Consider the following 13,377-nt stretch of genomic DNA (forward strand, 5'->3'; position numbering starts at 1 on the left):
CAGGCATTGGAATGGCCTGCCCAGGGAGGTAGTGGACTCGCCGTCCCTGGAGGTTTTTAAACTGAGATTGGACATGGCACTTAGTGCCATGATCTAGTAAACGGACTAGAGTTGGACCAAGGGTTGGACTCGATGATCTCTGAGGTCTCTTCCAACCCAGTCGATTCTGTGATTCTGTGATTCTGTGTGACCCCACCTAGAATATTGTGTCCAGTTCTGGGCCCCTCAGTTCCAGAGGACAGGGAACTGCTGGAGAGGGTCCAGCGTAGGGCAACAAAAACGATTAAGGGAGTGGAGCATCTCCATTATGAAGAAAGGCTGAGAGAACTGGGTCTCTTTAGTTTGGAGAAGAGGAGACTGAGGGGTGACCTTATTAATGTTTATAAATATATAAAGGGTGAGTGCCACGAGGATGGAGCCAGGCTCTTCTCGGTGGCAAACAATGATAGGACAAGGGGTAATGGGATCAAGCTGGAACACAAGAGGTTCCACTTAAATTGGAGAAGAAACTACTTCTCAGTGAGGGTGACAGAGCACTGGAACAGGCTGCCCAGGGAGGTTGTGGAGTCTCCTTCGCTAGAGACATTCAAAACCCGCCTGGACATGTTCCTGTGTAACCTCACCTACAAAAGTAACAAAAGCAAACGTGTTCAAGGAAAACCCTTGTTTTCAAAAATTGTTGTAATTGCAGTACCTGGTAGTTACAATGCATTTCCACTATAGTCAGTTGAGAAGGAAAGGCTTCCCTAGCGGTCAGAGCAGAAGGGTGACTCATGTGACTACAGTAAAACAGCACAAATTCTGCTCACTTTGCAATTGTACAATGACCTTCAGAAAGGGAGCTTACAAATACCAGGTCTTACAATGCCTTTGGGAAAAGCTTGAAAGCAGCATTATCTTCTGAGAGCTATCTGGAGTAAAAGGACAAAACTTGATTTTACAGTTTTTGTTCAATAGCACACAGAGATCAACTCACCCGGAACTCCAGGAGGCCCTGGGCGGCCAGATACACCTTGGATGCCCTTTTCACCAGGTAAACCTTGTGGACCAAAACCAGGAGGTCCAGGAAGTCCTTTCTCTCCAGGAAGACCTGGTATTCCTGGATCACCTGGAATACCCATTTCTCCTTTGAATGCAACACTACCCTGAAAAAAAGAAGAGAAGGATAGGAAAGAGGAACATACATTTACTAGCAAAGCAGTAAAGTGTTGCATTGCTTCTATTTTGAAACACTTTAGCAGTTTCCATCCTTCCAGGGCTCAAGGCCATTAGCTGCCTACATCTTACTAACATGGCAGAGATGAGGTCTAAACCTGGCTACTTAATTCTTCACACTACACAGGTGAAATGTAGACAGTGGCAGAAGGGACCATCTGACAATACTCTAGAGAAGTCTCACCTTATTTTGAGAGGCATAGGCAGATTCAGAGAGTATCTCTGTATATCATTACTAGATGGGCATCTACTGAAGAGAACTACTGCGTTAGTCACATTCAGAAAAAAGTCCTTTTGCCAGTCCACTTACATGCACAATGTTAAATACATTCAGGACTTCCCAAAACATCTGTCTAATCAAGAACAGCAAAAACTGGAACTCACAGGTTCCCCCTTAGGGCCAGGTAGACCTGGCAGTCCATCTCGTCCAGGAGTGCCATCTATGCCAGGGAGACCTGGAGGTCCTGGGAAGCCGGGGTCTCCTTTGTCACCTTTCATTCTTGGAAAAGGCAGGACATCCCCTGGATCTCCTTTAGGACCAGGTCTCCCAGGAGCACCTGGGGGGCCCGGCAATCCCTGAGGGTGAAGAAGAAGGGAAAAAAATAAAAAAAAAAAGCCATGTTAGTTTTTCTTTTAATCCCTCTCTGAGTTTGCCACGATATAAGAATTACGCATTCAAGCTAGTTATGGAGATACAAAGAAGCATTAGACAAGAATCCATACCTACTGTGTACAGATCTACCAAACATGCAAGACAAATGAGATACTATTTTCCCACCAGAACATAGCACCACCACTTACTGGTGGCCCTACAAGGCCAGTTAATCCAGGAAGTCCCTTTTCACCTTTTGGTCCAGGAAAACCAGGAGAACCTAAGTAGTGCAGAAAAACATAAAAGAAGATCATAAAACTGTAGAAGCTGTAAATATCATGCATGCTGTTTGCATAGTACCTAAGTTGTTTGAAAACCAGGCAAATTTTAGTTCTGGGAGAGCTTCATTTTATTTGAAGTGAACAAATTTGCAACTCTAAGTTAAAACAGTAGTGTCAAAATACGTCACACTTAAAAAGCTCCAGCTCCTCTCTGAGTTCAGGAATAGCAAGTTGTATAAGTTAATTTCTCTCTTTCAGTTAAATCTATAACAGACCATAAACCTTCAATATGCAGAACGTTTGCAAATCTGTCGTTGATCAGGGCACTGTTTTGAAAGACTATATTTAAAAACAAAAAAATAGAGTGATTCTTTTATACCTATTGAGCCTGTTTCTTCCTAACACTCCCCAACTGTGCAAAACAGGACATGCATGAACTGTATACTGGAGCTGACAACTGTGCATCTGAATTCGTACACAACACACAGATATCTCATTAGCATTACACATAGATCTTCAGATACACAAGTGAACTTAAGGAGCATGTTAAGCAAAACAGTTAAGGCTACAGCCTTACCTGGACTACCTGGAGGTCCTGGCGGTCCTCTCTCCCCAGGAGGCCCAGTTAGTCCAGTTCCTATGCAATTGAAGCATGTATCTCCTGGATCACCTAAAAAGATTTGCATTGAAAAAGCATACTTGAACATCAGATCTTAGAAAACATTAAAAGAATTCAGCACAACAGCAATTGTTTTCTTGCTACTGATCTATAATACCAAGTCCAAAATGACTCTTTTATGTAATCATATGATTGCTTAAATATTAGAGGGCTTCCCTCATGAAAGCTGAACTGAGGCTTTTTGGTTGCTAGGAGTCAGATACCAGATACGATTAGAATTTATTTAGGATAGTGCACAATAAAGTAAAACAAAAACAAAAAGAAGCCTTCAATAATAAAAAATAAAACTGTGGAATTTTTTTCTCAGCAAAAGAGCCGTCTGCTAAAGTAGGTACTTGACACTTCAAACTACGACTCTAAAACATGTATATAAAAAATCTAAACTTTAATCAAGGTCCAAGAGTGCAAAACAAATGCTGGAAATGTTTCACTGATTTGACAATAGGCTAAACTTATCTCATTAAAAAAAAAAAAAAAAAGAAGGTTCAAGAAGCCTAGGATTTTCCTACACATACAGACTTTTCCAACATTCACTAATGCAGTATATAGGCACTTCATTCAGGTTAACTAATTAAGCCTTACAATCTCTATGAGAAAAAAAAACTCATGTTGGAGGCATACAAAATACAGTGAGATGCCCAAAATCATCTAAGATGTCCATTGTTGAGCTAGGAAAAAGATTCTCACTTACCCATATCAGCATCCCCATTGCAAGATTGTCTTTTTGGAAACAAGGATACACATTAAAGATGTCTTTCTTTTTCTTACCAAACAAACAAACTCATTGTAGGTTGACCAACTCAAATTAGGAATCTTGCATTTACAATTTCAACGCTGTTTTCCATTAAAAAATGTCTAATTTATTCATGAATTAAGTATAAAACTTTTTCAAATAGAGTTACAGAGCACTTAGTTTCTCTCTACCTGGCAGGTACTCATAAATCTGAAGTTCCATTTTCCTTTAATCCTGACCCATGCTAGGCCTGAGCACTGGTTGTACCCTCAGTCACTTTGAGATTCCTGTGCTTTAACACTAGATGAGCTACTATCCCATGTCCAAATAAAACAGCGTTCTTACTCAGAAACAGAAAATATCTGCACTCAACCTGACTGGGAAGAGACACTGTTTATCCTTATTTAATGCAGACTTTACATTGTTTTAAACAAGCTTTAAGAAAAAGAGAAAAAACAAGATAGCCATGGCACTGTACCTTTTTGGCCTCGCTCCCCCGTAAAGCCTTGTTGTCCTGGAATTCCTGGAGGACCTGGCGGCCCCTGCTCACATAACCCTTCACCTAAAGAGAATTGGGAGAGGTTTAATGATCAGTTTGTGTTAGATTCACAGCAGCACCAAATATTCAAATAGTACAAAAACGTACTTTCTGGTATTTGTGTGGATATTCTAACACACCCACATAATCACAGACCAAGCATTACGGCAATTCAGTCAGAGAACTGCTAATGAAAACCCACCCATGTAACCCAAACTCAAAAGGAACACAACCAGTGATATTATGCAGCAATCATCAGTTCTCCTTCACAGCCTCAACTATCTCCCACTACTTCCCACAGCTGGCACAGTTCTGTCTTTACATTGCATTCTGCTGTTCAGCCTCATACCAGAAAAGCATGTGTTTGAAATATCAGAAGGGACTAAAGATGCCAGTGTCACCTAGATATGAAATTCCTCCCTGAACCGTGTTAGTCCCTCTCCACTATAGCTTTCCAGTTCTCATATTCCATCTCCCATTCCCTACTTCCCTTACAACCAAAAAGCAGCTAAGAGCCTTTACCCAAAGTGTCCATTCCCAAGCTATTTTTGTGAAACTGGAATTGTTTGAAAAATTATTCCTTTGACTCTCCCACTATCACAACTCTTAGTAGATAATAGCCCCTCCAAGCATGTATCAGATCATATCACGAAAGCTAAATTTACTCAAGACAGAGTTGAAGTGGGTACCTCCTGCTTTATACGCAAATTTTAATGTTAACTTTCATTAGCTGGATTAAATAGGATGGAACATAAATTGGAGAAATACTCAACCTTGTACATCTGGGCCAAATCTTCTTGGCCCAGGAGGACTGTCACTATTGTGTGAGTTCGCAAAAAGATCCCACAAGTATGACAAGATGACTTCTCCTCCAGTCTAACTGAATCTCACTGATAAGTCACAGCAGGGCTCACTTGATGCAGAAAGAGGCATAATAAATCCAGACTGCAACTCACACCATTGAATTTCCAAATTCTGTAATTGTCCTGAGGGTTAGAGCTCTCACATAAATGTTGCAATTTGCAATGGGAGCAACTTGGACAATGTATATGAATAGCCTGGAATCTCACAGACTTCAGCTGCTGATAAACTACATCTTTGGAGGTAGAATTAGAAAAAAAAAAAGAGAAAAAAGAAAATGTGATGGGAAAAAAAAAAAGCATGTCTAAGCTGTTTAGTGTCCTCTACTTGCTGTCTGTGTGGCCATCACTTACCAGAAGGAACTGATGGTGCAGGTGGCCCTGGGGGACCTGGTGGTCCTGGAGGTCCTCGTGGTCCATCGAGCCCTGGTTGCCCAGGAATAGAAACACCGGGTAAACCCGGATCTCCCTTCTGTCCTCTCTCACCAGGTAAGCCAGGCGGGCCAGGAGGTCCAATAGTAGTGATCCCTAAGATGGGAAGAAATTAAATCACCTTTTTTCAAGGATGACAGTGGCATGTAATGAATAACATGCTACAGATAAGACTGTATTTCCAGGTAAGTTGTCCATAACATTTATTTTATGGAATCAAACTACATGCTGATGTTTGACATATACACATTCTCCATTTCCAGAGATTTTTGTTCAAAAAATTGACCTAAGACCCAGCAACTAAGTTTATGAAGGAAAAAAAATAAAAAAGGACTAATGAAAGGAAGTACTGACAGAAAAAAAAGAACATTTATGAGGTGTAACATTAGAATCATAATGTTCTTCTCTGCGCATGTACAAGGCAAACACAGGTGTCACTGCTCACTCCCATTGCAGACTCAGATCATCTCCTTTAGTAGTGGCCAATGTACAGCAGAGACTAGGTTTGATGGCCAGGTACCCGACTTCTTGTACACAATACTTTATCTGTATAATGGATAATGTATGTTACAGGTAAGTGATAGGAGATAAACTACCCCTAAGATCAAACCAGTATCTGTTTGACAGCCTTGATGATTAGGATCCTCTGTCACCACAGCAGGGGCAATGAATATGCAGAATTCCTCATATTATCCCCATAAGCTAAGGACCACCCTTTAAGTTCAAGGGTAGCTTTAAATATTTCTGCCTTCTTCTTCTGCTCAGTCCATTTGTCAAAAAGAGTCTGAAAAGACTGTGAAGCTAAATATCCACTCAGACATTTGAGCATACAACTTATTTTAATGCTTGCACTCCTACCTGGAGAACCTGGCAAGCCAGGTGGGCCCGGCCTACCGGAGAATCCACGCTCCCCTTTGGCTCCTGGAAGTCCTGGCAATCCTTTGCTACCTTTTGGTCCCACTGTGGCATCAATGCCCGGTCTTGAAATGACCTGTAAATGTTTCATGTTCATACGAAACAACTTGTCAAGAAAAGTCACTGGAACGGTAAAGATACGTGAGGGTCAGCATACTTCGAACCTTATACCAAAGACAGGATGCTTTTCCTGCTCCACTGAATTACCAGGTAGAATTCCAGTAAAGAGCCCTCTCTAGTAGGAAGCACTTTTACTGCCAAGCCAACATGATTAGAACCGGCTCCAGTGAAGCTGACTCAATTTCTGCTGGTCTCAGCTTATAGTCTAGTCTTGTGTTTGCAACTTAGCAAATCCTAGAGCACAGAATCCATCTTAAAAGAAGGAAACTATTGTTTCTATTAGTGGATATATGAAATTATTACTGATTCTGTTATTGATATACCTGGAGATGTGACTCACAGTCACCCAAGAACTATGATGAGACAACACTGTTAACCAAATGCAGAAAGAAAACACCAGCAACTTACAATTCCAGGAGGACCAGGGGGACCAATGTCACCTTTTTCACCCTACCAATGAAATTAAGAGCATTTTTTATACTATGCATTAGTACACAAGAAAGTTATTGCAAATATTCCTCAACACTGTAACAGCATAGGCAACGCAATTAACACTCAGCCAGAACTGAACTCAGTGACAGCAGATTTTCAAGCTACTATAGCAATAATGACAAAAAACCTGGCATACCTTTTCACCGTCTCTTCCTGGAGCACCATTTATTCCAGGCCCACCAGGTAAACCCTTCAAGAAAAAAGAAGGAAAAGATAATCACACGCAGATCTTCTCCATACCAGAAGAAAAGTGTATAAGGATTCTGCTTAGATTAGAAATGTACAAGTTACTCACATCCCTACCAGGCTGACCAGGTTCTCCATCTTTGCCAGGCTTTCCCTTCAAAGACATAAACATGCATTGAAATAAAATGCTTCAGTGGTGAAGAATTCTTACGGAAACAGTGTTACTTATTTCCCATTTTTCAATAAACTGAATTTGCTCTAGAAGGCAGTCCTCATGACAAATATGTTGAAGAGACCAACCAAAAATAATCAATGGAGTTATCTAAACTGAGGTTTACATTTTGAAAACCAGAGTGCAAAAACATGAGACATCTCAAAAAAAAATACTGTGCTAATACTGCACAAAATTATCTCCAGTTAACAATTGCTTATTCGTTGTGTTTAATAACTCCCTTTATTTTAACATGAGAGAAATCCTTAATTTGGGAAACAGACCCTAACTCTCTAAACATTAGAACATCATATTTCATTAGGAAATTCGTATAACGTGACCAGTAAAATTAAATACAAACATTTTTCTGTTTGAATTTTAACTCTCCTTTAAACCAAATTGGATTTTCTGAAAAGTATCAACAAAACCGCGAAGTGCAATTCTGCCCAAAGAACTGACTTCTGAAACCCGTATGTTCTTGCTGAACAGATTTGTCATTGCTACAATAGAAGTAGTTCAAGCTCGGCTTTACTCCAGACCACTCACTGAGCAAGACAAACAGAACTCTACTGCCAACACTGCAGAAGCAGCATGGACGGGGATGCCTGCTGGAACATGACTACAACAGGTGATTAAGTTTTACCTGATAGATACAGTGTATTAGAGTAAAATGTGATTCATGAATTTCCTGTGAATTTTCAGAACTACTTGTTTGATTACATATACTGACATTTTTATGAGTGTATCTGAAATGGGTTTGAGACACACTGAATCACATAGAGCCTTAAAAAGCAGCTTTAGAGGAAATTAATAGCAAAACTGCACTTTAAGTATGCACCATATCTGAATTCAGAGTAATAAAACCAAATTAAAATGTTGGTAAACAAACTTTTGGCAATTTTTTGCCAATTTATGTGGTTCCCATTTACTTTCACAGAGAAAAGCAACTTGAAAAATACAATTCAAAAAGCAGTCAAAATACAATGAGAATTTTGGCTTTGTAAATCTGCCTCATTTGTTATGTTCCTTAACGAAGGCAAACCAAAGCCCTCCTGTAAATCTAAGCAACTAAGAAGGATTTTATCTAGAATACCAAACATTTGTTTCTGTTGTATTTTTTTCCTATGGAAATTGGAAAACCTGTTGTCAGCTTATGTATAGTCCAATTAACCTGAGCAAGACTTGTGGCTTGGTTTTCTAAGGGGCTCATTATGTTGATGAAACTACGGGTTCAGTAGCTCTGAAAGTGAAAATACAGCATGTTTTGAGCTGGTAGCAGCTTGTCTTTTCCTTGCTGGTCCAGCCCATATTATTTTCATCCTATTTCTTAGCACTTCTGTAATCTTCCTGAGTTTTTCTGAGCTGTGATATCCAAGTATATTTAAATTCCAGGATGGATTTGAATCCAGACAGGAGCAAAGTGACTCATGCTATCTCCAGATGCAGCTGTCCTGACTCGTCCCCTCCCCAGATAGCACAAACTGAAGGAGTCTCTTGGGAAGTGACAAATGGACTTCTGGTCTTAATGCAGTGTTCAGAGACTTGGATTTGTGACTCACCTCACAAGTAAACCCACTGAGAATGAGTTTACATAGACCAGCTGAAATATATACCATTTTCATGCTGCTTGGCAACCCAGTACATAGCAAACTGAATGAAGACCCTCCATAAAAGGAAACAGAAAACTGCTGCTTTGGTTGAGCAGACAACTACTTTGAAGAAGGTTTCCACATGTAACCAGATAACATCATTCAAATTAGTTTCTCCTGCCCCCAAATCCAAGATCTACATGTCGACATCAGAAAGCACTGAGAGATCCATAGCTAGAAGCACTTTCATGAACCAGATGTGTCACCTACTAGTTTGCCAGGTTATGGAAAGAAAAAAAGAAGTCTCTTACCCACAGAGTGATGGCCCCACCTGAATTCAACATTTGCTTAATTCTCAAAGATAATACTGATTGGAAAGATAAATGTTTGGTTAAACAAACTACTTACTCTTTTGCCTGGTTCTCCTTGCTCACCTTTTTCACCTTTTACGCCACCGGGAAGACCCTGGACACACAAACGTCATCTTAAACTGAGCCCATAAGCCAGAGTAGAATGAATTTACAGTTCTGATACAGACACAACACAAAAAGAACTAAAAGAGGACTACTCACAGGAGGGCCTTGTGGCCCAGGAAGTCCTGGTGGACCTGGATCACCCGGAATACCCTGTCAAGCATGGGCAAAGAAAAAACAGATTAAAGCCTCCATCACTCCCCTAGTAGCTCAGTTGATTTTTTTCTGTCAGTTAGATTTCCAAGTACTATGAATCACATTTATTCTTCCTTTGTGTGGAACTTCAAGTGTATCTATAAATTTTATTAACTGCTCATCCTGTTTATTTAGGTGATTCACTCCACTAAGACACAACTGCCTCTTGTGTGCACTGCAGCAGCTGGTTTGGTGACCTGCAGCTGCTATACAACAATAAGAAAGGAAAGAAGGAAAGGAAAGGGGAAAGACAAATGCCAGATCCTGCTGAAATTACAGGAACAACAGTCAATAAGATTACTGGTAACTGCTGAAGTGGTGAGGCCATCAGGATCAGTAGTGTGTTTGTCAGAAAAGTGTCACAGGATCCCTGTGTTAAATTTAGGGTTTCTATATTGTCTTGTTACACTTCTGCACAAGTTCTTATATCTCTTCACCATTAACCTAAAGAAAAGCTATAGGCTGCTGAATCCACAAAAGGTTTCTGTGCAGAGTTTCTGTTATTTTCTTGGAGACCTCCCAGATTTTTACAAGCCCATCTATACACTTGATTTTTCAGTCAGAGCTCATAGGCGGAGGTACACACCAGAACTCTCTGCATATTTTACAAAAAGTAAGTGTAATGTTGACACCTTTTACGGATTGTGTACTACCAAGCGTAACCTTTGTTGAAATAAAAACAAATTTTTAAACTTTGAAATCATTGTTAATATTGGTCAAAGGCAACACACTCAGACTGTGCTTGTAAGTCTTAGTGCTTTAAAAGGAATACGGTTAGAATGTTTTTATTTTATACATTTATATAAGTTAATGCCAGTACAATTAATCCTTCAGGGATCCTTGATAGAGGTAAATTACTCTGACCCTAATAAAGTCAGATGAAATTTTGCTTCCAATACAGTGTGGTCAAAATGTCACCTTAAAACTAGAAAGACATGTAATGCCGCTCTTTACCTTCTGTCCTGCTACTCAGTAAAACAGAGACAGAATCAGAGACTGAGGCCTTCCTAGCACGACTGCACACTGCAAATGTGCATCAGTGGGTGTAGCTCTAGGGAATGCCTTAGCGGTGCCTAATGCTCTTCTGAAAGGAAGGGTAACAAACCATTTGATCAAGATGAAGGCAGGATTGTTCTACACCCTGCCGAAGTAAAATACTGCTGCATACCAAAGCCACCTTCTCTGACACATTTCCCAAGAAGGTGGAAAGCAAGAAACTGATCCAAATACAGATGAAGGAAACTAATAAAGTTTAAAGCTCGGTTACCATGTGACATTTGCAAAATAACCAGAGTATAAAAATGATCACTCATTACTCTTGCCTCAAAATATCTACCTCAACTCTATTACTTGGAGTGGTACTTCAGAATACCACAGAAACTTATAAAAACCATGAAATTCAGGCACCCTGCTGGTGCTGCTCAGACTACAACTGGCACCCAGAATCAAATGGCACTGTGAGATGCTCCCCAGTGAAGAGGGAAGGAAAAAATGTAATAACTTCAGAAATGGCTACTCTCCCAATGACTTTTTGGCATTTATGGGTGGGGAAGGATCTGTATAAATCAAATCAAATCAAATCAACAGTTTGAGCCTTACTGTCATAATATGACTTGGTATTTACTTTTGAGAGGCCAGAAACAGGGAAAGCACTTTATTCAGACCACAAGGAAGATCAATCTTGGGGCATCACTAATGACAAAAATAAAAAAGGAGAAAAAAAAAAAAAAAAAGAAATGGAGTTAAAATTTTTAAATACTTCTTCACAATAGATGACACAGTTGGTTAATTAATGGGAATCTCCAAACAGCTTTGAAAATCCTAGTCTGGGTGTTTCAAGGCATGAGAATATTTTAACTGCTTTTACTGTTACTATGAACTTCCTTTAAGAGACTTTCTTAAGAATAATTATTCTACTAAGGGAAGTAACTGAGCTAATGTGACTGGCTTGCCATCTACTAAAGGAAAAGTACTCAGGCCTGACATCGTCAGTACTTCGAGAAAAAAATAATAGAACCTCTGCAGCAAGCAGGCTGTGAGTACAGATGAGCCAAACCAATGGAGGCTGCAGGTGGATGTAGTTTCCCACTCACCTGATCTCCTTTCTGAAACTCAATGTCATTTGGTCTCTTCTGTTCTCCAATTTGTCCTGGTGGCCCTGGAGGTCCCTGAAGACCTTGTTCACCCTAATGTGCAAGAAAACCGCAGTTTGTTACAGTCAATACAAACCAAAAAGGCATGCATAAGTATTTTAAAGTAATAAGTAAAAACATCATCATGATCACCTACTCACTTTTTCGCCTTTGGGTCCTTGAAAATTCAACCCCATATTACCCTGCAAAAAGTATAACTCATCAGCCCTTAGAAGTCACAAATGAACAGAAAGAAAAACAAAACAGTCCAATCACTACCATAAGTGAGGGAAAGAAAATACCTTAGGTCCTGGCAGTCCTGGTGGACCAGGAGGTCCCTATTAAAAAAGGAAACAAACAAGTAACTTCCAAGCATGTTACATGCCTCCCACCATGCGGAAAACCAAACAATCCCCAAAACCCAGAACAAAACCAAAACCCTGAAACCAACAATGTTGCTACTTTTAAATCTGTGCATTATACCCATGTTGACAAGGCACCTGACAGCTCTTCCTCATGCCATTCAACTCCACAAATATATAAGAAACTAGTTCTTCCTTTAAGTGAGAGAGTCAAATGACAAGAAACAGTCAGGTATTAAACATCAATGAAAGAATCATCCTGGCCCAAGTAAGCTATATCTTGTCTCTCAGGTTTCACACAAATAAGGAGCCCACACAAAGATTCAGTCTGATTTAAAGCAAAAGAGGTCTGGAATCAGGTTGAGTGTTTCAAACATATCACGTTTAAATGTGCACGGGAGCAGCTCAGGGTGAACTGAACGTATGGTTGCTCTGTTGTCTTCATATCAAGTCTTGATTACAAAGATCTCTGCACTTTACTGACCTACTTCTGAGAACATGAAACAAAGAAGTAACTCCCCATTTAACACTTTATGGGTAACAAGTTAAAGAAACTTACTGTCAAACCTGGGGGCCCTGGGGGGCCAATTGGACCTGGAACTCCCATGGAGCCGGGTGGGCCCTGTTGAGAAAGTGGAGAAGGCTATGAAAGAGGCACCTTTGTATGAAAAAAACAGTGAGACCCTCAAGGTCAAAAAAGCCCAGCAGCTGGCTCCCTGTACACGTCAAATCAAAGCAGCTGATCGCTAACCTACCAATCTGTCCTTGTGGAAAGGCCTAAAGGAGCATACATCGTGTTAGAAGTGTTCTGCTCTCAATATCAATACATCTCTTTGGCTTGGATAAGGGAATGCTTTTTTGTTTGTTTTGAACTACTTTTGTGCTTTTTTTTCATGCACTGAGAGAGAACAACAAAACACTTTGTATTTGTGATTCCTCTCAGCCAGAAACAGACAATAGGGAAGCACAGATCAGAGGAACAGAAATGCTAACAGGCTCAGTCTGGTCAGAATAGCCTGGGGCTTGCTCTCTGTACCAGGAAATGGGAGTCTCTGGCTTCTGGCCAGTCCAAGCCGATAGACTCATTTTCTGCTCCCCTTCTTCTTCCACTAAAGCAATGAATGGCTCAGTGGGAAGCACAGGGCCTGGAGTCACTAGCTGTTTTCACAGAAGACTGCTGGGAGAACAGAAACACTGTTCAGGAGGTGCAACGTGAGGAGAACAGCTGAGATATCACTCTCTCTTCCCACCATCTAAACCAGTGGCTACAGCCCAGAAAGGCAGATGTTACTTGCTTTACTCTCAGGGTACAGAAGGGAAGAGAATTCCAGAACTGATACAGAGAATGTCTAGGGAGGGGAAACAGGCAGGG

The 13,377-nt window shown here is 40.5% G+C and overlaps 1 protein-coding gene across 3 annotated transcripts in view; it reads right to left on the reverse strand.

Moving 5' to 3' along the window:
* COL4A5 (collagen type IV alpha 5 chain) overlaps positions 1-13,377 on the reverse strand; it is an 82,511-nt gene that overhangs the window by 32,477 nt on the left and 36,657 nt on the right. For all 3 annotated transcript variants that reach the window (XR_010475706.1, XM_065077909.1, XM_065077910.1), the window contains exons 10-25: positions 12,565-12,627; positions 11,946-11,981; positions 11,805-11,846; positions 11,605-11,697; positions 9,416-9,469; positions 9,252-9,308; positions 7,153-7,197; positions 6,994-7,047; positions 6,774-6,815; positions 6,189-6,321; positions 5,253-5,426; positions 3,979-4,062; positions 2,666-2,758; positions 2,017-2,087; positions 1,600-1,791; positions 977-1,145 (exon numbers count right to left, since the gene is read on the reverse strand). Coding sequence is in view for 2 of the 3 variants with exons in the window: in XM_065077909.1 (XP_064933981.1) it covers positions 977-1,145; positions 1,600-1,791; positions 2,017-2,087; positions 2,666-2,758; positions 3,979-4,062; positions 5,253-5,426; positions 6,189-6,321; positions 6,774-6,815; positions 6,994-7,047; positions 7,153-7,197; positions 9,252-9,308; positions 9,416-9,469; positions 11,605-11,697; positions 11,805-11,846; positions 11,946-11,981; positions 12,565-12,627 (1,402 nt within the window). In the remaining variant the exon portion in view is untranslated. The remainder of the gene's footprint in view (positions 1-976; positions 1,146-1,599; positions 1,792-2,016; positions 2,088-2,665; positions 2,759-3,978; positions 4,063-5,252; positions 5,427-6,188; positions 6,322-6,773; positions 6,816-6,993; positions 7,048-7,152; positions 7,198-9,251; positions 9,309-9,415; positions 9,470-11,604; positions 11,698-11,804; positions 11,847-11,945; positions 11,982-12,564; positions 12,628-13,377) is intronic.

Source organism: Columba livia, chromosome 12 (assembly GCF_036013475.1).
Source record: "Columba livia isolate bColLiv1 breed racing homer chromosome 12, bColLiv1.pat.W.v2, whole genome shotgun sequence".
Classification (NCBI taxonomy): Eukaryota; Metazoa; Chordata; class Aves; order Columbiformes; family Columbidae; genus Columba; species Columba livia.